The sequence below is a fragment of the Mytilus galloprovincialis genome, chromosome 1, assembly GCF_965363235.1.
Source record: "Mytilus galloprovincialis chromosome 1, xbMytGall1.hap1.1, whole genome shotgun sequence".
Classification (NCBI taxonomy): domain Eukaryota; kingdom Metazoa; phylum Mollusca; class Bivalvia; order Mytilida; family Mytilidae; genus Mytilus; species Mytilus galloprovincialis.
This window is the reverse complement of record NC_134838.1, coordinates 69806755-69832125: the sequence shown is the minus strand read 5'-3', so window position 1 is coordinate 69832125 and position 25371 is coordinate 69806755. Positions and strand designations below refer to the sequence as shown.

Below are 25371 nucleotides of genomic sequence, written 5' to 3'. Positions count from 1 at the left end.
TTTTGTCATTTTTGCGCATTGGATCGTTAAAGACCCTGTCAGTGGTTCAAAGTATTGCTTATCAAAGACATGTCTACTAAGTTAACGAATGCTGCATTCGAATAGGGACAGCTCTATTCATTCTCAAAAATTTTGCAATCTTTTGACATAGAAAACACCCTTTTCTATTTAAAATAGATATTCTACATTATAAGGTGTCGACTTTAAGTTAGGAATGGAACTTGAATAACTTTGAAAAGTTTAATTTGTTATAAAACTTAAACAAAAGGTTGCCACATATGTAATATGATGGTCACACCAACCTTTAATGACAGTACCCTTTTATGTTCCCTTATCCTTGGAAATCTTAAAAATCTTAAATATCTTCTTATTAATTTTTGGTTTCCCCTTAAACATCTGACATTAATTTAAAATAGTTCTGCTTTAAAATTCATCTAGTAATCTTTCTATTATTTAAAATTATTAAAGGTTAAGCTTTTTCATGTCCAGCGGCACATATTACAGTGTTATCCGGATTCATCGTTATACGATGCGGGGAAAAATGCTATTGTCAAGTTCAATTTCAAATAAATAGATTCGTGTTTGAACAAAACTATGATCTGATGTACAATGATTGGTGTATTCATTGTTGGTCTTTAATGCCACTTTTATCATTATTTGCTATTTCATGGCGCCCAGCTGTTTTTGAGTGTAGAAAGCTGAGACGCCCGGAGAGAACCACTGACCTTCGGCAGGGAAACTGTCAATCCTAGTCACTTAAGATTGGAGTCGAACCAAGCTACCACGTGTAGGAATATTGTATCTTGGAGTTAGGCTATTTCTTTCTTTTCGGGCGGGGACTCCAAGCAGACAACATGCATGTTTTATAACGCAACTGTATATTTTCTTATTAAATGAAGAAAGTTGCCGGTCCAGTACAAGGATAGATCGGTTAGAAAGCAAGGTTTTAATTTTAATTAGATTGGAAAGCTTAATTTGAGAGTTAAAATCGGAGAGGACGAAAAAAAAGGGGGGGCGGGTTCTTCCACAGGGAATATTTTTATCTAAGAACTCTACATTAGAAAGTTTTTTTTAATTATTTATTTAAAAAAAAAAAGAAAGGGAAAAACAATTGTAAGGCAAATTGTGAAGGTTCTTTCTTCCTTTCTCCCGTGGGGCTATCTCACATATATCTGGTTTACCGTCAAACCGAGCGCATGCATGTCTTTTGGTTGTTTCTGTCACTAGGTGGCTGTATCATTGACGTTAATCCCATATTTTCATATTGAAGCACAATGCACACGTAAATATTGTTTTTAGAACATGAATTTAAAGTTTCATGCCATGCATACTAAAGTAAAGAAAAGCAAAAAAGCGACTCAAAGAACTAAATAGAAAAAGACGAAATGATTTGATTTTCTGTACCTCAATTTTTTTAACTGAAACAAAAAAAAATGACTTCACTGGGAACTCTCGAGCTGAAACCTACACTCTTCAGGTTAGCAGGGACAATACTCTGTCTTTAATTTTGTCATTTTTGCGCATTGGATCGTTAAAGACCCTGTCAGTGGTTCAAAGTATTGCTTATCAAAGACATGTCTACTAAGTTAACGAATGCTGCATTCGAATAGGGACAGCTCTATTCATTCTCAAAAATTTTGCAATCTTTTGACATAGAAAACACCATTTTCTATTTAAAATAGATATTCTACATTATAAGGTGTCGACTTTAAGTTAGGAATGGAACTTGAATAACTTTGAAAAGTTTAATTTGTTATAAAACTTAAACAAAAGGTTGCCACATATGTAATATGATGGTCACACCAACCTTTAATGACAGTACCCTTTTATGTTCCCTTATCCTTGGAAATCTTAAAAATCTTAAATATCTTCTTATTAATTTTTGGTTTCCCCTTAAACATCTGACATTAATTTAAAATAGTTCTGCTTTAAAATTCATCTAGTAATCTTTCTATTATTTAAAATTATTAAAGGTTAAGCTTTTTCATGTCCAGCGGCACATATTACAGTGTTATCCGGATTCATCGTTATACGATGCGGGGAAAAATGCTATTGTCAAGTTCAATTTCAAATAAATAGATTCGTGTTTGAACAAAACTATGATCTGATGTACAATGATTGGTGTATTCATTGTTGGTCTTTAATGCCACTTTTATCATTATTTGCTATTTCATGGCGCCCAGCTGTTTTTGAGTGTAGAAAGCTGAGACGCCCGGAGAGAACCACTGACCTTCGGCAGGGAAACTGTCAATCCTAGTCACTTAAGATTGGAGTCGAACCAAGCTACCACGTGTAGGAATATTGTATCTTGGAGTTAGGCTATTTCTTTCTTTTCGGGCGGGGACTCCAAGCAGACAACATGCATGTTTTATAACGCAACTGTATATTTTCTTATTAAATGAAGAAAGTTGCCGGTCCAGTACAAGGATAGATCGGTTAGAAAGCAAGGTTTTAATTTTAATTAGATTGGAAAGCTTAATTTGAGAGTTAAAATCGGAGAGGACGAAAAAAAAGGGGGGGCGGGTTCTTCCACAGGGAATATTTTTATCTAAGAACTCTACATTAGAAAGTTTTTTTTAATTATTTATTTAAAAAAAAAAAGAAAGGGAAAAACAATTGTAAGGCAAATTGTGAAGGTTCTTTCTTCCTTTCTCCCGTGGGGCTATCTCACATATATCTGGTTTACCGTCAAACCGAGCGCATGCATGTCTTTTGGTTGTTTCTGTCACTAGGTGGCTGTATCATTGACGTTAATCCCATATTTTCATATTGAAGCACAATGCACACGTAAATATTGTTTTTAGAACATGAATTTAAAGTTTCATGCCATGCATACTAAAGTAAAGAAAAGCAAAAAAGCGACTCAAAGAACTAAATAGAAAAAGACGAAATGATTTGATTTTCTGTACCTCAATTTTTTTAACTGAAACAAAAAAAAATGACTTCACTGGGAACTCTCGAGCTGAAACCTACACTCTTCAGGTTAGCAGGGACAATACTCTGTCTTTAATTTTGTCATTTTTGCGCATTGGATCGTTAAAGACCCTGTCAGTGGTTCAAAGTATTGCTTATCAAAGACATGTCTACTAAGTTAACGAATGCTGCATTCGAATAGGGACAGCTCTATTCATTCTCAAAAATTTTGCAATCTTTTGACATAGAAAACACCCTTTTCTATTTAAAATAGATATTCTACATTATAAGGTGTCGACTTTAAGTTAGGAATGGAACTTGAATAACTTTGAAAAGTTTAATTTGTTATAAAACTTAAACAAAAGGTTGCCACATATGTAATATGATGGTCACACCAACCTTTAATGACAGTACCCTTTTATGTTCCCTTATCCTTGGAAATCTTAAAAATCTTAAATATCTTCTTATTAATTTTTGGTTTCCCCTTAAACATCTGACATTAATTTAAAATAGTTCTGCTTTAAAATTCATCTAGTAATCTTTCTATTATTTAAAATTATTAAAGGTTAAGCTTTTTCATGTCCAGCGGCACATATTACAGTGTTATCCGGATTCATCGTTATACGATGCGGGGAAAAATGCTATTGTCAAGTTCAATTTCAAATAAATAGATTCGTGTTTGAACAAAACTATGATCTGATGTACAATGATTGGTGTATTCATTGTTGGTCTTTAATGCCACTTTTATCATTATTTGCTATTTCATGGCGCCCAGCTGTTTTTGAGTGTAGAAAGCTGAGACGCCCGGAGAGAACCACTGACCTTCGGCAGGGAAACTGTCAATCCTAGTCACTTAAGATTGGAGTCGAACCAAGCTACCACGTGTAGGAATATTGTATCTTGGAGTTAGGCTATTTCTTTCTTTTCGGGCGGGGACTCCAAGCAGACAACATGCATGTTTTATAACGCAACTGTATATTTTCTTATTAAATGAAGAAAGTTGCCGGTCCAGTACAAGGATAGATCGGTTAGAAAGCAAGGTTTTAATTTTAATTAGATTGGAAAGCTTAATTTGAGAGTTAAAATCGGAGAGGACGAAAAAAAAGGGGGGGCGGGTTCTTCCACAGGGAATATTTTTATCTAAGAACTCTACATTAGAAAGTTTTTTTTAATTATTTATTTAAAAAAAAAAAAGAAAGGGAAAAACAATTGTAAGGCAAATTGTGAAGGTTCTTTCTTCCTTTCTCCCGTGGGGCTATCTCACATATATCTGGTTTACCATCAAACCGAGCGCATGCATGTCTTTTGGTTGTTTCTGTCACTAGGTGGCTGTATCATTGACGTTAATCCCATATTTTCATATTGAAGCACAATGCACACGTAAATATTGTTTTTAGAACATGAATTTAAAGTTTCATGCCATGCATACTAAAGTAAAGAAAAGCAAAAAAGCGACTCAAAGAACTAAATAGAAAAAGACGAAATGATTTGATTTTCTGTACCTCAATTTTTTTAACTCAAACAAAAAAAAATGACTTCACTGGGAACTCTCGAGCTGAAACCTACACTCTTCAGGTTAGCAGGGACAATACTCTGTCTTTAATTTTGTCATTTTTGCGCATTGGATCGTTAAAGACCCTGTCAGTGGTTCAAAGTATTGCTTATCAAAGACATGTCTACTAAGTTAACGAATGCTGCATTCGAATAGGGACAGCTCTATTCATTCTCAAAAATTTTGCAATCTTTTGACATAGAAAACACCCTTTTCTATTTAAAATAGATATTCTACATTATAAGGTGTCGACTTTAAGTTAGGAATGGAACTTGAATAACTTTGAAAAGTTTAATTTGTTATAAAACTTAAACAAAAGGTTGCCACATATGTAATATGATGGTCACACCAACCTTTAATGACAGTACCCTTTTATGTTCCCTTATCCTTGGAAATCTTAAAAATCTTAAATATCTTCTTATTAATTTTTGGTTTCCCCTTAAACATCTGACATTAATTTAAAATAGTTCTGCTTTAAAATTCATCTAGTAATCTTTCTATTATTTAAAATTATTAAAGGTTAAGCTTTTTCATGTCCAGCGGCACATATTACAGTGTTATCCGGATTCATCGTTATACGATGCGGGGAAAAATGCTATTGTCAAGTTCAATTTCAAATAAATAGATTCGTGTTTGAACAAAACTATGATCTGATGTACAATGATTGGTGTATTCATTGTTGGTCTTTAATGCCACTTTTATCATTATTTGTTATTTCATGGCGCCCAGCTGTTTTTGAGTGTAGAAAGCTGAGACGCCCGGAGAGAACCACTGACCTTCGGCAGGGAAACTGTCAATCCTAGTCACTTAAGATTGGAGTCGAACCAAGCTACCACGTGTAGGAATATTGTATCTTGGAGTTAGGCTATTTCTTTCTTTTCGGGCGGGGACTCCAAGCAGACAACATGCATGTTTTATAACGCAACTGTATATTTTCTTATTAAATGAAGAAAGTTGCCGGTCCAGTACAAGGATAGATCGGTTAGAAAGCAAGGTTTTAATTTTAATTAGATTGGAAAGCTTAATTTGAGAGTTAAAATCGGAGAGGACGAAAAAAAAGGGGGGGGCGGGTTCTTCCACAGGGAATATTTTTATCTAAGAACTCTACATTAGAAAGTTTTTTTTAATTATTTATTTTAAAAAAAAAAGAAAGGGAAAAACAATTGTAAGGCAAATTGTGAAGGTTCTTTCTTCCTTTCTCCCGTGGGGCTATCTCACATATATCTGGTTTACCGTCAAACCGAGCGCATGCATGTCTTTTGGTTGTTTCTGTCACTAGGTGGCTGTATCATTGACGTTAATCCCATATTTTCATATTGAAGCACAATGCACACGTAAATATTGTTTTTAGAACATGAATTTAAAGTTTCATGCCATGCATACTAAAGTAAAGAAAAGCAAAAAAGCGACTCAAAGAACTAAATAGAAAAAGACGAAATGATTTGATTTTCTGTACCTCAATTTTTTTAACTGAAACAAAAAAAAATGACTTCACTGGGAACTCTCGAGCTGAAACCTACACTCTTCAGGTTAGCAGGGACAATACTCTGTCTTTAATTTTGTCATTTTTGCGCATTGGATCGTTAAAGACCCTGTCAGTGGTTCAAAGTATTGCTTATCAAAGACATGTCTACTAAGTTAACGAATGCTGCATTCGAATAGGGACAGCTCTATTCATTCTCAAAAATTTTGCAATCTTTTGACATAGAAAACACCCTTTTCTATTTAAAATAGATATTTTACATTATAAGGTGTCGACTTTAAGTTAGGAATGGAACTTGAATAACTTTGAAAAGTTTAATTTGTTATAAAACTTAAACAAAAGGTTGCCACATATGTAATATGATGGTCACACCAACCTTTAATGACAGTACCCTTTTATGTTCCCTTATCCTTGGAAATCTTAAAAATCTTAAATATCTTCTTATTAATTTTTGGTTTCCCCTTAAACATCTGACATTAATTTAAAATAGTTCTGCTTTAAAATTCATCTAGTAATCTTTCTATTATTTAAAATTATTAAAGGTTAAGCTTTTTCATGTCCAGCGGCACATATTACAGTGTTATCCGGATTCATCGTTATACGATGCGGGGAAAAATGCTATTGTCAAGTTCAATTTCAAATAAATAGATTCGTGTTTGAACAAAACTATGATCTGATGTACAATGATTGGTGTATTCATTGTTGGTCTTTAATGCCACTTTTATCATTATTTGTTATTTCATGGCGCCCAGCTGTTTTTGAGTGTAGAAAGCTGAGACGCCCGGAGAGAACCACTGACCTTCGGCAGGGAAACTGTCAATCCTAGTCACTTAAGATTGGAGTCGAACCAAGCTACCACGTGTAGGAATATTGTATCTTGGAGTTAGGCTATTTCTTTCTTTTCGGGCGGGGACTCCAAGCAGACAACATGCATGTTTTATAACGCAACTGTATATTTTCTTATTAAATGAAGAAAGTTGCCGGTCCAGTACAAGGATAGATCGGTTAGAAAGCAAGGTTTTAATTTTAATTAGATTGGAAAGCTTAATTTGAGAGTTAAAATCGGAGAGGACGAAAAAAAAGGGGGGGGCGGGTTCTTCCACAGGGAATATTTTTATCTAAGAACTCTACATTAGAAAGTTTTTTTTAATTATTTATTTTAAAAAAAAAAGAAAGGGAAAAACAATTGTAAGGCAAATTGTGAAGGTTCTTTCTTCCTTTCTCCCGTGGGGCTATCTCACATATATCTGGTTTACCGTCAAACCGAGCGCATGCATGTCTTTTGGTTGTTTCTGTCACTAGGTGGCTGTATCATTGACGTTAATCCCATATTTTCATATTGAAGCACAATGCACACGTAAATATTGTTTTTAGAACATGAATTTAAAGTTTCATGCCATGCATACTAAAGTAAAGAAAAGCAAAAAAGCGACTCAAAGAACTAAATAGAAAAAGACGAAATGATTTGATTTTCTGTACCTCAATTTTTTTAACTGAAACAAAAAAAAAATGACTTCACTGGGAACTCTCGAGCTGAAACCTACACTCTTCAGGTTAGCAGGGACAATACTCTGTCTTTAATTTTGTCATTTTTGCGCATTGGATCGTTAAAGACCCTGTCAGTGGTTCAAAGTATTGCTTATCAAAGACATGTCTACTAAGTTAACGAATGCTGCATTCGAATAGGGACAGCTCTATTCATTCTCAAAAATTTTGCAATCTTTTGACATAGAAAACACCCTTTTCTATTTAAAATAGATATTCTACATTATAAGGTGTCGACTTTAAGTTAGGAATGGAACTTGAATAACTTTGAAAAGTTTAATTTGTTATAAAACTTAAACAAAAGGTTGCCACATATGTAATATGATGGTCACACCAACCTTTAATGACAGTACCCTTTTATGTTCCCTTATCCTTGGAAATCTTAAAAATCTTAAATATCTTCTTATTAATTTTTGGTTTCCCCTTAAACATCTGACATTAATTTAAAATAGTTCTGCTTTAAAATTCATCTAGTAATCTTTCTATTATTTAAAATTATTAAAGGTTAAGCTTTTTCATGTCCAGCGGCACATATTACAGTGTTATCCGGATTCATCGTTATACGATGCGGGGAAAAATGCTATTGTCAAGTTCAATTTCAAATAAATAGATTCGTGTTTGAACAAAACTATGATCTGATGTACAATGATTGGTGTATTCATTGTTGGTCTTTAATGCCACTTTTATCATTATTTGTTATTTCATGGCGCCCAGCTGTTTTTGAGTGTAGAAAGCTGAGACGCCCGGAGAGAACCACTGACCTTCGGCAGGGAAACTGTCAATCCTAGTCACTTAAGATTGGAGTCGAACCAAGCTACCACGTGTAGGAATATTGTATCTTGGAGTTAGGCTATTTCTTTCTTTTCGGGCGGGGACTCCAAGCAGACAACATGCATGTTTTATAACGCAACTGTATATTTTCTTATTAAATGAAGAAAGTTGCCGGTCCAGTACAAGGATAGATCGGTTAGAAAGCAAGGTTTTAATTTTAATTAGATTGGAAAGCTTAATTTGAGAGTTAAAATCGGAGAGGACGAAAAAAAGGGGGGGCGGGTTCTTCCACAGGGAATATTTTTATCTAAGAACTCTACATTAGAAAGTTTTTTTTAATTATTTATTTAAAAAAAAAAAAGAAAGGGAAAAACAATTGTAAGGCAAATTGTGAAGGTTCTTTCTTCCTTTCTCCCGTGGGGCTATCTCACATATATCTGGTTTACCGTCAAACCGAGCGCATGCATGTCTTTTGGTTGTTTCTGTCACTAGGTGGCTGTATCATTGACGTTAATCCCATATTTTCATATTGAAGCACAATGCACACGTAAATATTGTTTTTAGAACATGAATTTAAAGTTTCATGCCATGCATACTAAAGTAAAGAAAAGCAAAAAAGCTACTCAAAGAACTAAATAGAAAAAGACGAAATGATTTGATTTTCTGTACCTCAAATTTTTTAACTGAAACAAAAAAAAATGACTTCACTGGGAACTCTCGAGCTGAAACCTACACTCTTCAGGTTAGCAGGGACAATACTCTGTCTTTAATTTTGTCATTTTTGCGCATTGGATCGTTAAAGACCCTGTCAGTGGTTCAAAGTATTGCTTATCAAAGACATGTCTACTAAGTTAACGAATGCTGCATTCGAATAGGGACAGTTCTATTCATTCTCAAAAATTTTGCAATCTTTTGACATAGAAAACACCCTTTTCTATTTAAAATAGATATTCTACATTATAAGGTGTCGACTTTAAGTTAGGAATGGAACTTGAATAACTTTGAAAAGTTTAATTTGTTATAAAACTTAAACAAAAGATTGCCACATATGTAATATGATGGTCACACCAACCTTTAATGACAGTACCCTTTTATGTTCCATTATCCTTGGAAATCTTAAAAATCTTAAATATCTTCTTATTAATTTTTAGTTTCCCCTTAAACATCTGACATTAATTTAAAATAGTTCTGCTTTAAAATTCATCTAGTAATCTTTCTATTATTTAAAATTATTAAAGGTTAAGCTTTTTCATGTCCAGCGGCACATATTACAGTGTTATCCGGATTCATCGTTATACGATGCGGGAAAAAATGCTATTGTCAAGTTCAATTTCAAATAAATAGATTCGTGTTTGAACAAAACTATGATCTGATGTACAATGATTTGTGTATTCATTGTTGGTCTTTAATGCCACTTTTATCATTATTTGCTATTTCATGGCGCCCAGCTGTTTTTGAGTGTAGAAAGCTGAGACGCCCGGAGAGAACCACTGACCTTCGGCAGGGAAACTGTCAATCCTAGTCACTTAAGATTGGAGTCGAACCAAGCTACCACGTGTAGGAATATTGTATCTTGGAGTTAGGCTATTTCTTTCTTTTCGGGCGGGGACTCCAAGCAGACAACATGCATGTTTTATAACGCAACTGTATATTTTCTTATTAAATGAAGAAAGTTGCCGGTCCAGTACAAGGATAGATCGGTTAGAAAGCAAGGTTTTAATTTTAATTAGATTGGAAAGCTTAATTTGAGAGTTAAAATCGGAGAGGACGAAAAAAGGGGGGGGGGCGGGTTCTTCCACAGGGAATATTTTTATCTAAGAACTCTACATTAGAAAGTTTTTTTTAATTATTTATTTTAAAAAAAAAGAAAGGGAAAAACAATTGTAAGGCAAATTGTGAAGGTTCTTTCTTCCTTTCTCCCGTGGGGCTATCTCACATATATCTGGTTTACCGTCAAACCGAGCGCATGCATGTCTTTTGGTTGTTTCTGTCACTAGGTGGCTGTATCATTGACGTTAATCCCATATTTTCATATTGAAGCACAATGCACACGTAAATATTGTTTTTAGAACATGAATTTAAAGTTTCATGCCATGCATACTAAAGTAAAGAAAAGCAAAAAAGCGACTCAAAGAACTAAATAGAAAAAGACGAAATGATTTGATTTTCTGTACCTCAATTTTTTTAACTGAAACAAAAAAAAATGACTTCACTGGGAACTCTCGAGCTGAAACCTACACTCTTCAGGTTAGCAGGGACAATACTCTGTCTTTAATTTTGTCATTTTTGCGCATTGGATCGTTAAAGACCCTGTCAGTGGTTCAAAGTATTGCTTATCAAAGACATGTCTACTAAGTTAACGAATGCTGCATTCGAATAGGGACAGCTCTATTCATTCTCAAAAATTTTGCAATCTTTTGACATAGAAAACACCCTTTTCTATTTAAAATAGATATTCTACATTATAAGGTGTCGACTTTAAGTTAGGAATGGAACTTGAATAACTTTGAAAAGTTTAATTTGTTATAAAACTTAAACAAAAGGTTGCCACATATGTAATATGATGGTCACACCAACCTTTAATGACAGTACCCTTTTATGTTCCCTTATCCTTGGAAATCTTAAAAATCTTAAATATCTTCTTATTAATTTTTGGTTTCCCCTTAAACATCTGACATTAATTTAAGATAGTTCTGCTTTAAAATTCATCTAGTAATCTTTCTATTATTTAAAATTATTAAAGGTTAAGCTTTTTCATGTCCAGCGGCACATATTACAGTGTTATCCGGATTCATCGTTATACGATGCGGGAAAAAATGCTATTGTCAAGTTCAATTTCAAATAAATAGATTCGTGTTTGAACAAAACTATGATCTGATGTACAATGATTGGTGTATTCATTGTTGGTCTTTAAAGCCACTTTTATCATTATTTGCTATTTCATGGCGCCCAGCTGTTTTTGAGTGTATAAAGCTGAGACGCCCGGAGAGAACCACTGACCTTCGGCAGGGAAACTGTCAATCCTAGTCACTTAAGATTGGAGTCGAACCAAGCTACCACGTGTAGGAATATTGTATCTTGGAGTTAGGCTATTTCTTTCTTTTCGGGCGGGGACTCCAAGCAGACAACATGCATGTTTTATAACGCAACTGTATATTTTCTTATTAAATGAAGAAAGTTGCCGGTCCAGTACAAGGATAGATCGGTTAGAAAGCAAGGTTTTCATTTTAATTAGATTGGAAAGCTTAATTTGAGAGTTAAAATTGGAGAGGACGATAAAAGGGGGGGGGGCGGGTTCTTCCACAGGGAATATTTTTATCTAAGAACTCTACATTAGAAAGTTTTTTTTAATTATTTATTTAAAAAAAAAAAAGAAAGGGAAAAACAATTGTAAGGCAAATTGTGAAGGTTCTTTCTTCCTTTCTCCCGTGGGGTTATCTCACATATATCTGGTTTACCGTCAAACCGAGCGCATGCATGTCTTTTGGTTGTTTCTGTCACAAGGTGGCTGTATCATTGACGTTAATCCCATATTTTCATATTGAAGCACAATGCACACGTAAATATTGTTTTTAGAACATGAATTTAAAGTTTCATGCCATGCATACTAAACTAAAGAAAAGCAAAAAAGCGACTCAAAGAACTAAATAGAAAAAGACGAAATGATTTGATTTTCTGTACCTCAAATTTTTTAACTGAAACAAAAAAAAAAATGACTTCACTGGGAACTCTCGAGGTGAAACCTACACTCTTCAGGTTAGCAGGGACAATACTCTGTCTTTAATTTTGTCATTTTTGCGCATTGGATCGTTAAAGACCCTGTCAGTGGTTCAAAGTATTGCTTATCAAAGACATGTCTACTAAGTTAACGAATGCTGCATTCGAATAGGGACAGCTCTATTCATTCTCAAAAATTTTGCAATCTTTTGACATAGAAAACACCCTTTTCTATTTAAAATAGATATTCTACATTATAAGGTGTCGACTTTAAGTTAGGAATGGAACTTGAATAACATTAAAAAGTTTAATTTGTTATAAAACTTAAACAAAAGGTTGCCACATATGTAATATGATGGTCACACCAACCTTTAATGACAGTACCCTTTTATGTTCCCTTATTCTTGGAAATCTTAAAAATCTTAAACATCTTCTTATTAATTTTTGGTTTCCCCTTAAACATCTGACATTAATTTAAAATAGTTCTGCTTTAAAATTCATCTAGTAATCTTTCTATTATTTAAAATTATTAAAGGTTAAGCTTTTTCATGTCCAGCGGCACATATTACAGTGTTATCCGGATTCATCGTTATACGATGCGGGAAAAAATGCTATTGTCAAGTTCAATTTCAAATAAATAGATTCGTGTTTGAACAAAACTATGATCTGATGTACAATGATTGGTGTATTCATTGTTGGTCTTTAATGCCACTTTTATCATTATTTGCTATTTCATGGCGCCCAGCTGTTTTTGAGTGTAGAAAGCTGAGACGCCCAGAGAGAACCACTGACCTTCGGCAGGGAAACTGTCAATCCTAGTCACTTAAGATTGGAGTCGAACCAAGCTACCACGTGTAGGGTTCGAACTCTGAAATAAGCAGTGAAGTAGTAATTTTTACTAACGAAAGAAAGTTGTTTCTCACTTTATCCAGTTTTCGTTTGATATATAGTTTTGTTTTCTATTATTCAAATTGAAGAAACCAAGACGTTTTAAAAACGATTTGAAGAAAACAATGTAGCCGAGTGCATAGTTCTTTCAAACATATTATTTTATCGCTAGAAGGCTGTGTCGTCATGCCAAGAAATTGCCTCCGTTGAAATTTTGCAAACATCCCATAGAGCAAATTACATGGATGATTATTATTAACCATTTGGTATATGGCCGTGTTCTAAGCGACACGTACATGCAGGTCATAAATTAATTTGTTGAATGAAATCCAATCTTTAACTACTAATAGGTGCCGCAGGAGGTCAACCGGAATTGTTAGCGAGGATTTCTTGGCATGCTTAAATGTATAGATTATTCAATGAAAAAGGTGTACTATTTAAATTTTTGCAAAATTTTTTTTGTTATCACGAAAAAGCCCGATCAAAGACTCATTTTATGTTTGAGTCGTTGTTTTAAATTTTTAGGGATTGTTAGATTTTAATTTATGCAGGGCACAACTTCAAAATACAAGAAAAACGCCACAAGCCACAAACGTATACTATATGCAAAAACAAGACAGATTTTTGCCAATACCTTCTCTGAGGAAACTTTGCAAATTGGGTACTATATAAGGGTTTCAAACCCATTACATGGTATGCTTACCTCTGAAAGACGAAGCTTGTTTTGTTACGAGTTATGTCTGGAAAACGATTTTTTGGTGTTTTGTGCTTTTTGTTTTGCTTTTGCATTGTTTTGGTATAAATTATTTTATGAAGAAAAGGGGGATACCTTGAAATAGATTTTTCAAATGCTAAACATCAGCTATAAAATGCAAATTACCTTCATTGTTTAGAAAATAAGCAGCAACTTGTTGACACATAAAACAGTCATATGAATCATAGGAGATGCAGTGTATACGTCAATCAAACAGCAAACCAACAACACAAAACTGAACGGTATGGTATGAAATTCGCTGTTTTTGTTTGTCGTATTATTTTAGAAGAATCTCAGTGTTAAAATATACACTTCTGTTCACGTGCAAGTGGTGGAGTTTCAAAAAAGAGTCTGACTATTGTTGATATGAAAAAAGAAATATTCAAGAAAGCCGTGACGGACTGAGGTTTTTTTTTATTTTTTAAATTCTGTTTGGTCATTTTCTTTTTCGTGTAGTTTTTTGCTTATTTGTATGTGTCGGCAGAAAACTAGTAAGACTTACGTAGGTAGAGCTGTGCTTATTTTTCAAAATTGTGTGTGCGTTAACTCCTTTGTGTTTTGTTTCGATTGACACCACCAAGAAGGTATAGATTATTTCGGGTCCGGTCACAAAGAACATACAAGAAGTAGTACATATTTTAGACAAAATGCAGTTCCTACGAGTAGCTGTAACTTTATGTAAAAGTAAAAGAACATGGGTAATGAATTAATATCAATTGAAAGCTTCACGTCACAGAGTGACGGTAGAACCCGTGACGGAAGTTTCTCGTGAAGATATAATAGATATATGAAAGTATGATGGGGCCAATGTTTGCCTTATTGCCCAGAACGGAAGTACCAGCTCTCTTATACTATCCACTTTTCGGCTACCAGTGTGTTCTACTATGTAATATGTTGCTTTTTTCATCCAAGTCAAGTCGGGATCAGATAATTTGGCTTTGAAATAACTGTCACTTTATTCTAACTTAAGTCGAAATAGCCATCAATGCTTAAAAATGCATAGTGCATGGTTTTATTCCAGAAAACACATTTGAGGCAAGTGCGTGTCTGCAATTCTATATCGTTCGGTTTTTTTTTCTCTCCTTCTCTCAGAAAAATACAAATAAAAGCTAATGTTTAAGTAGACTTGAGGTTTATTTCTAAAACAATGGCTTTATTTTGCATGGAATATTTGCCACTGGACGTTAAGCAAAAACAAGCAAATCAATCCACTCACATGATGCAAAGAAACACTGACAGTGCTTAGTCTATCCGATTAATATGATATTTTTTGTCAGCAATTAGTGCACATTGAAAATTAAGTACTGCGTAAATAAAAGGAGATGAGAGGTAATTGTCAATGAGACAGCAACCCAACTACAGAAATAACCAAAAGAAATCTAGAGGGAGACGCGTAATCTGCAACAATAAACAGGTGATCTTACAATATATCACATGAGTTCTGTCAGGTTTATATTTATTTTCAGCCAGCAGTATTCACGTAATAGTAAGTGTGAAATAGAAGGAGAATCGGATGTTGGTTATACGTTTAATTGAACATCAGCACAACGACAGAAAATAAACAACATCTTGATGCAGACATTAAGTTTACGACAAATAGACAGGTCGACACATTGTCGATATGATCTGCTCTGAACTATCTCTATTACATCAAAGATCTGCTAGTAATACTCAATTATCTAAATAAAGGGGAAAAAGGGGATCATAACCATTAAGATACGATAAACGACCTTTCACGACGATGTACCTGACGTGGTACACACACATGTTTAACAAAATGTAAATGACCTGTTATCATAAATCTTTTTTTTTTTAAATGTGATTTTTAACATCCCCTTTTTTCGTACATGTTAAAAAGAACAGAGAAAGGACTACTAGCAAATGAGATTGTAATCTTTCGCACCATTGAACGTATGTGTTTCACTCCGTCCCGTTGGAAGCTATGTTCCCAACAGACCTACCCATGGTTACTAGACTACGGTTTGTTACCATAGCATGCAGTGAAAAAGGTGTACTTTTTAAAAATGTTTTTTTGTTTGTTATCACGAAAAAGCCCGGACAATGACTCATTTTATGATTGAGTCGTTGTTTGTTTGTATTTCACAATTTGTGTCTGTATTTTCTGGATAATGATGCACAAATAATGCATTTTGCAAGTGTATTATATGATTGTACAAAGAGAGTTTAAAAATGCAAATTATAAGATAACTGTATTATTGTTCTAAAACACAAGTAAAAATACTTGTATAATATCATTATACGACAGTGTAAACGTAATACTTGCTGTTATATACATAATAAATGATAAATATCATGATGTAAATAAATGTTTCTCATTTTGTTCCTATCAATATTAACTTCCTTGTAACTAAAATTGTTTTCTTTTGCATGTTCTTTTAATATTTATTGGAATAGGTAATTTTAATAAAAAAAAAAATATGTTGTTTTCTTGTCGTTAAATAGTCTCTTGACGCTTCTTGTCGCTAATAAGTGAGACCACATTTTTCAATTCCGTTTGAAAATATTTCCCCCCTGAAGAAATTTTTTTTGTGTTGACTAAAATAAATTGTCAGTGCCTAAGTCGTTTATGTATAATAAATTTACCGAACTAATATTGGGTCTTGTTACAGATAGAGTTCACTTGTTTTAGACTGTTCTCAAATATGCCCAATTAAATTTCTTGTATCAAAAGCAAGAAATGCGTTAGCCTATCAGAAGTTTCGTTACAAAGGTAAACAAGGACATTTTGACAAGTGGTCACGTTCGTTATGGAATCTGACGATAATTTTAAAAAGCAAACAGATATAGGACCCCAATATTCAAATGAACCTGTTTTTACATTACAATGTAACCAATGTGAATCAACTGCGTGTAGGAGAGGAATGAGTGCTGTACTATTAGCAAATGCTGAGGTCCAACTTTTTTCAACTGACTGTCCTGAAATCTGGTAATGACTGGAGAATACGCTTTCGGGTCGATCCGGCCCCACGTCGATCCGGCCCAAGTCGATCCGTCCCACGTCGATCCGGCCCCACGTCGATCCGGCCCATATGTAAAGTCGATCCGGCCCCAATAAAAAATATATTTATAGGGAACAGAAATAAAGATATATAAATGATTTTATTAATAAATGTTTATGATTTTTATTATAATGTAATAGTTGTAGACTACGGTAAAAAAGAAAAATCTTCAGATGAGTATAAAACAACTAGATTGATTATGTTTTTATTACAAGTTTTCAAGATTATCGGGTATAATTATAATTAAAACAATTCAAACATCAACATTAATCAGCAGAAATTAGCAATTTCTTTCAATTGACTTTGATTCTAACAAGTCTTTCATCTTGTGTAATAACAAATAGTTACATACACAACGGTACGTAACTTTAATTAATCAGGATTTGATTTAATTAAGTGATTACAAGTGGCATTACCTTAGTTCACAATCATCAGACAATTGTTGAATAAACAAACCAATTATAGACTAATGATTTGATTAACCATCAAGTCATTATGATGAGTTAATTTTTATAGGTTCCAGTAAATATGTATTTAGATATTCTGTGTATGAACTAAACAAAATGAAATCGCCAAGACATTCAAAGTTAAAGTTATCATTGAAAATAACTTCATATTTTAAAATATGTTGAAAGTGCTATACAACCAGCGACACATTAACTCTCATTTTCGTATCGATTTAAAATAGTTCTTTAACTGGTACTTCAATACTTCACTTACCTTTTGTCACCCATCATCGGACACTTTTTAAAAATTCCATTTATACTGTTGAAATGTGTCACAAATTCCTCCAAAATCAATACAGTTTATTCATATTTTATTATGGGGCCGGATCGACGTGGGGCCGGATCGACGTGGGACGGATCGACTTGGGCCGGATCGACTTGGGGCCGGATCGACTTGGGGCCGGATCGGTTTGGGGCCGGAACGACCGGATACCGAGAATACTAAATCTTTTTATCAAACTTGTTCACATATACATGAAATAATAACATTGACATAACATAAGAAAAATATGTTGGCAATATAAATATGTAGACAGCATGCTTAAAACAGTAGAACATTTAGGGAAAGCATTGTCTAAAGGATGATAAGCACAAAAGCAAGTCCACTATAGACCAATATAGAACTGTTTTTATCAGTTTATATGAATGAATTACACTGGTTTATCTAAAGTACAATCTGCATTAACAGCATCACGGAGCAATCTGTCCTTACTACTTGTTGATAACATAAGCACTGTGAATACACAAACATGTAGGAAATGAATAAGAAAATGTATGAACTTGAAAGTTGTCTATACTTGTATATATAATAGCCTCACCGGACACAATTACAAACGATTTTTTTAACTGTGATTAATATTTTTTTATGTAGACTACTTTTCTTGAATTGTTTATACCATAGAATTTAAGATGTATGAAGGCTTTCCATTTTGCATCATATCCCACATAAATTTTTATTCAGGTTGGGATACTTTAGTAAGATTTGCGTGACCTCGTTTTACGGGTCAAGAGAGCCACATATGGACGCAATTCCGAACTTTATTGCAAAAGAAATCAATGACAACAGTCTAGATTGATAAAGCATACATTTAATCTTTATCTCAAACACATTTTCATAGAGTCTAGATTGATAAAGCATACATTAATCTTTATCTCAAACACATTTTCATAGGAAAATAAGATGCAGAAGTTTGTTTTTTTACTTCAATTACTTCAGCAGTGGTTGCAGACGAAATGTGGGTCATGTGTAAAGGAAAGCTTTCTGATTTTTTTTGTTTTTATTTAAGTTCCTCCTTTAACATGTTTAAAGGAGCACTAAATTCAAGTTTATCCATTTCGATGATTACTTGTCATTCATCTATGATTTTTTTTTTATATAGGTCAACATTTCTTTCGGAGTTCTCTGCACTTTTCAATAAAATTAACGTATTTTCTTTTGGCCATAAATATGGTTACTAGCGTCTAAAAAACGTCAATTGTGGGGTTATTAGGGCAAGATAAAAGGCATCACGCATATGAACAGAATCAGGAGATATTTTTCTTTCTATATATTAACATGTACAATAGAAGGCAATACGTACTTACCTTTATTTTTTTTTATATAACTTGCAGGCCAGATTGCAGTTCTTATGATATTTTCAGACTGATTTTGTCATCGTCATCAACAGTCACCAAGTGCACATAAATTGTATTATCATGAAAACAAGGGAATTTTAATAGGGTTTTTATTTATAAAAACATTTATTGATAAATATAAAGAAATATGATCTCAGAGGGCAAACATTGGAAGTCGTTCGTAATTGTGTCCAGTCATAATTGCGTCCTGTTGGGCTAGGTTAATTATAACAACACATGCAAGAAAAGTTGGTACTCTAATAATTACAAATAACATTATAGCAGTGTAGAGCTTTTTGACCAAACTTTGCAATTATAAAAAATAAACAAGCTAAGGCATGTAAGGTAAACATACATGTAGGTAGCATGCTTACAATAAAATTGAGAATGGAAATGGGGAATGTAGTATACTGTAAATTCAGAAATTATTGTCATGTTTTTATTATTGCGAAAAATGCGACAGGGTTGAAATCGCAAAAATTTAAACTCGCATTTTAAAATTTTGTATGTGAATTTCATAGGATTTTTCTCAACGCAAAAATTAAAATGACAAAATCGCAATAATTTCTGAATTTACATTTACAGTAACATCAAAGGCAAAATATTGTTAAAGCAAGTCAATATTAGTTTCATGTGTAGCAAACCACATATACATGAAAGCAGCTTATTGTTAAAATAAAAACACCATCTAAAAAGTGTATATATTTGATATAATATTTTCTAATATCTACAGGAGCCACATGTGCATGAGCTGCCATTCCAGTTATAATTAACTGTATATACAAAACTTTTGATGACCCCAACATACATGTACATATATATCTTACTAAAAATAATCCAAGACATTTGTTCTCATCTGAAGATTTTCTGCAATATTTATAGATTAATGTGGATCATCTCAACGAGATTAATTTTCTCGCTTGAGCCAGTACGGTGAAAGTGAGAAAAGCAATGGAGTTGAGATGATCAATGATAATCTGTTTATCTCTATTTTACCTATGACGACGATGTCAATTTCATGTCAATTTCATTAGCAACGCCATGTGCATCCTTAGTTTCTAGCGATAATTTTCCATCTCAAGCGAGTAGCATGATATGAAAATTATCACAAAAATAGATCAAAGGAAAAAAGCACAAAATAGCGATAATATTCCTTCTACAAGAATAGATAAACATATATTTTAAACTTAATGTTTTATATCATTTTATTTTGTCACTACCGGTAATTTAGAAAAATTGCCAGTTGTGAAATATTTAAGTAAAGTTCCATCAGATGACATACTGATAATGACTGATTGATATGAGATACCAACATTTTTCCTTTAACTTTGAAAAAGAGACCTTGATCATCTATTGAATGTGATATTTTTTTTCAGTGATGTTGCCACAACCACCAACTTGTTCCTGGCAGAGAATTGTGATTGTTGGTTAGTGAACATGGCATGTATTAATTGGTAAGTATTTGTGTTTGTACATTTGTAAATTCATTTTCATGTGTACATTTTGTACATGTACATTAATTCACAAACTTTATATGTATATAGGTGTTCAGATATTGCTTCTCTTTGGAAAAAAGATTGAGTTGTATTATTACTACATTTATATAATGAAACAAAAAACAACAACAACCTAAATCATACCGCCAGTATGATTCAGGTTGTTTTTATTATGCCCCACCTATGATAGTAGAGGGGCATTATGTTTTCTGGTCTGTGCGTACGTTTGTTCGTCCGTCTGTCCCGCTTCAGGTTAAAGTTTTTGGTCAAGGTAGTTTTTGATGAAGTTGAAGTCCAATCAACTTGAAACTTAGTACACATGTTCCTTATGATATGATCTTTCTAATTTTAAAGCCAAATTAAACTTTTGACCCCAATTTTACGGTCCATTGAACATAGAAAATGAAAGTGCATGTTTCAAGTTAAAGTTTTTGGTCAAGGTAGTTTTTGATGAAGTTGAAGTCCAATCAACTTGAAACTTTGTACACATGTTCCCGATGATATTATCTTTCTAATTTTAATGCGTAATTAAATTTTTTCATCCAATTTCACGGTCCATTGAACATGAAAAATGATAGTGCGAGTGGGGCATCTGTGTACTTTGGACAGATTCTTGTTTTCATTATATTTATGGATATGTAGTTTTATTGTCATACTAATTTTCTATTCTAGTGAAACACGAGAAAGTACCATAAGTAGATCATTGTTTCAGCTTTTTTTATGAAGAAAACACAATTGTGTTGTTAAAAACAATAACTTTCTGATTCTAAACATTCATCGGATAACCTGTGACAAACAATAGGGGCCAGCTGAAGGACGCCTCCAGGTGCGGGAATGTCTCGCTACATTGAAGACCTGTTGGTGACCTTCTGCTGTTGTTTTTTCTATGGTCGGGTTGTTGTCTCTTTGACACATTCCCCATTTCCATTCTCAATTTTAAAACTTCAAAATGGACACATAAAAACAAAGTGAAATACAAGTAAAACATTAGAAGAGAAATTAGCTAAAACATACTTTGTAGTATATAAGTTTTGAAGTTGATTTATGTGGGAACAAGTATAAAAAGCATGTAAAACTGAATATGATAAATCATGCATCTTCATAAAAAAAAGAGATATGGGGTCAGATATATATTAATTTGATGTGACCTATAATTATTATTTTTTTCAGTGGGAATTGCCTTGGTTACAACGTCAGAGTTCCATGTCGTGATTGTCTTTCATCTTCCAATAATGGACATTTATGGATGTTCTATGTAGGTGCTGTTTCCTCATATGAACGATTGAATTATAAAGGTTTGTAAAAACATTTGCCTACAAAATGATATTTGTACATATTAACATGTAAATACTTACTTGTATAATTACTTAAGTGAGATAGCTACCAAAAAGACTTGACATACACCCATAAAACTGAAGATAAGCATATATTTTTCATCAAAAGACAAGTACCTGAAGGATATGCTAAGCTCTTTATGGTCCTCATGAGCTGGTAGTTAAATATGCTGTATTTTTTTATTTAATTTAATTTTTGCAGACATTATTGTGCATATTCTTTCTAGAAACTGAAGTGATAAAATTTGCAGAATACTATTAGAAGGGAATTTGTTTGTTTTTCTTTGCAGGAGAAGAAGTTCTTTTGTGGGGCAATTTAAATGAAGATGAAAAGAAATTTGAACAGTTTTTGAAAGATCAAGATATATGTTGCAGATAATAGATCAAAGATAGAAAAAAAATAATTAGGGATGCAAATAGACGAAGAAGCTAAACAGTGGCCATAATTTGAAATTGTATTCTCTTGCCAGCTGATTAGTTTACAGCAAAATGATTAGAGTGTGTAGGTAGAGGTAATTTCTTTGGTAAGCTTGCTTGCTAGTTGAACCGTTCATTCATTATTAGGTTAGGTATACTTCCCTCCTTGAAGAGTATAGACTAATCCTACATATAGCCAAACTATTTGTCCGTAGGACTAGACTTCTCTGAAAGGAGGGTAGTATAGTTAACCTTATGATGATTTCATGGTTCAGCTAACAAGCAAGCTAGCCAAAGATAAAACCTTTACCTTCACACTCAAGTTATTTTGCTGTAAGTATTGAATGGGATGTAATAAACATATTCAATGCTATTGATCCCTGCATTTCCAAGATTAACCTCCCACCTAGATTTGTCTATTTTTACACTTGCCATTTGATCTGAGGATTCTACTTATAGTTATTTTGAGCCAGGATGGTTTTTTTTTCAAAATTTAAGAAGCAAGAGATTGATTGAAAACTGCTTTAGTTTGTTTTTCATTGTTTTTGTTGTTATTAGTTGTTGTTGGTTGGTTTTTTTTGGGGGGGGGGCATGTATGATTTTAGGAGAACATTGTAAATTCTGTTCTACAATGAAAATTTTAAATCTAAGTCTTTTTTTCAATTGAAAACAAACCAAACACAAATCTTTCATAAACATTTTTATCATATATACCCTATCAGCATAATATGTAGAAGCTATTGTATAATTATTGTAATTTATTATAAAATTCAGGAAATGTTTGTATAAGTATATGCAATTTTAACTATCATTGATAATTGTTTGTTTTAAGTATTAAGAACATTATACAATTATGGCCCGTTGAAAAGGTGATTATCCAAAATTGTCAACACGAGAAGGTTATTTCATTGAGGGCGCAGCCTGAAGTGAAATAAGTTTTAAGGGTTGACAATTTTGGATATTCACCTTTTCAAAGGGCCACTATTGTTTTATTATACCGAGCTAACAGTGGAAGGGCATTTCGACCACTTACTATAGTCTATATTTTTAAATTAACACACAGACAGTGACTGATATTTGAAAATACATTTGTGTTCGAATTTCTCGAATTTACAACAAAAGTAGAATCTTTTTGTAAAAATATTGATGGTCCTGAAAAGGACTGTTTTTTAAGGGATATCATCAGCTGCTGGCACTCTTAGCTCTATTGATGTCCAATGCCTTATTCCCTTGTTTCTCGATGGGCTTCCAGTGTAACACGAACGCTGCCATTTTGTTTATTTACATCTGTGACATCATTTTCACGGGAGGAAACTCAAGTACAAATAAACAAACTCAAAAGGTTATTCACCAGTGAATAATAGGGTTATTCACCACTGGTGTAAATGTTTAGGGTTATTCGTCCTTCCTTACAATTTAATGAAAAACAACTGAATTATTCCATGTCACATGATAACGTTTCACCCAATAGAATTGTTTAAAATATACCGGTATGTAAGGTATAATAATAGCTGTTGTTTTCATTTGTATAACAGCCAATTGCATTGAGTGTGTAGGTGAAGTTAATATAACTGGTTAGCTTGCTTGTTAGCTGAACTGTGAAGTCATTATTAGGTAAGGTAAACTACCCTCCTTTTAAATGAGTATGGTTAACAAATTTATCTGTCTAATCCTAAACTACTTAGAAAGGAGGGTAGTTTACCTTACCTAATCTACACACTCAATGCAAATGACTGTAGGTGTATAACAGATGTCACATGATTGGTTAATACAAAATTATTGAAATGATACTTATTTATTTTCAGCAATTAAATAAATCATAGACCATCAGGTATATTTTAACATCTGGTTATATATTCGAAACATCAGTTTTCTCAGGGTATTTGTTCAATATTATAAACAAATATCAAATTCAAATTAAATTTGTTTTTTTCTCCATACATTTGATATTGTCATAATTTGAAGCAATTGCACTTTTTCTAAAATTGAGAATTAGTCTTCAACAAGAGCTACCTATGCTGTAACTTGTTTGATTACTTTTTGATTTTTGGAATTTATCTACATAATAGATGTATGGGTAATGATTTCACATTGTAATAATCCGTTGAAACATCTGTACCTTACCTATATTTTTTCAAATGGTTGGTGTTATTCAAAATAACAATTTTTCTAATATATGACAATATGTCTTGATTTAAGTATTTTTGCAGTAAAATGGAAAACCCTAGGCAACCATAGTGTTTTATAGATTTCATATTGTATATTAATAGCATGAAACATTCATATGATAGCCAATTTTCTTTGTCTCAATTTTCATTTGGAAATAGTGATGACAAATGAGAATTTTTTGTTTCTGTGTCTGTTTAAACTAATTAAAGGCATCTTACCCCTCAGTACTCTCAAGTGCTTTGATTTTTTTTTAAACTGAAGAGAATATGATTAAGTGATTGTGAAAAAATAAAAGGTTAACACATGAATGGTTTATGCTACAGGGTAACAAACTCAGGCATAACAGGTATTGATATACCAAGCTTTTGTGTGTATATTAAAGTATATATTAGATTTTTTTTATGTAAACTGTGATATCTTTTGTTTATAGTGCTGGCATTATTGTTTATAGTTATGTACTGTGGTTTAAGTATTTTACAAATTTTGTCCAGTCCTTTTTGAGATTTGCTTTAAAGAAAAATAGTAAGGTTGTCATAATTGCTAGTATATTTTCTTGCTACATCTGTTATGCTTTACTACTTTGGAATTCTAAGAAAATAAATAGAATGACAAAACTCATAGGTGCTTGAGGACAGGATCCTGTAACAAGACCCTGAGATAGCCACTCCCCCTTATCATAAATCCTAGATATTTCAATATATATCATGTTGATAGTTAAAATGCATATTGAGAGTAAAATATGTTATATTGGTATATTTATATTACAAAATTACAGGATCCTGTCATCAAACCCCTATGACAAAACTAAGGTCATAATAAGTGAAAATTGGACCAAAATTTCATGTGCTATATGTTTATAAGACCAAAAATACTTAAAGTGACAGGTTTCTGAGGAAGAAGTCATCTTATTTTTATATTGACTTATGTCCTAATGAAAATAATGTGAATTTCATGTCTACCTATAGTTGTACTTATAGTTGAAATCATTTAGGGTTATTAGTAAACTGCAGTATTACGTTTTTTTTTTGTAGTGGTTGTATTGTTGGTGATATTTTCATTACTTGCAATTGTGAGGAAAACATAGCCGATTAGGATGAATTGTGTTGTAATGTAAAGGGGTCTGAAAAATGTGATTTTCAGAAAAGATTGTTGTGTTGCCAATTTTCTTTTTTCAGAAAATATAAAAGTAAAC

General features: G+C 32.9%; 1 protein-coding gene across 1 annotated transcript; it reads left to right on the top strand.

Annotated features, from left to right (window-relative positions):
• Positions 1-16344: 16344 nt before the first annotated feature.
• On the top strand, positions 16345-22512 carry LOC143082702 (protein FAM72A-like). The gene is made up of 4 exons (XM_076258520.1): positions 16345-16570; positions 20140-20217; positions 21430-21554; positions 21884-22512. Exons 1-4 carry the CDS (start codon positions 16392-16394, stop codon positions 21970-21972), a joined length of 471 nt encoding a protein of 156 aa, XP_076114635.1. The 5' UTR covers positions 16345-16391; the 3' UTR covers positions 21973-22512.
• Positions 22513-25371: the final 2859 nt, after the last annotated feature.

Excerpts from the sequence above, each read along its gene's own strand:
- LOC143082702 (XM_076258520.1), top strand. The coding sequence starts at position 16,392 with ATGGAATCTGACGATAATTTTAAAAAGCAAACAGATATAGGACCCCAA. Across the intron at positions 16,571-20,139 it reads ACTGACTGTCCTGAAATCTG|TGATGTTGCCACAACCACCA; the intron begins GTAATGACTGGA and ends ATTTTTTTTCAG. Across the intron at positions 21,555-21,883 it reads TGAACGATTGAATTATAAAG|GAGAAGAAGTTCTTTTGTGG; the intron begins GTTTGTAAAAAC and ends TTTTCTTTGCAG.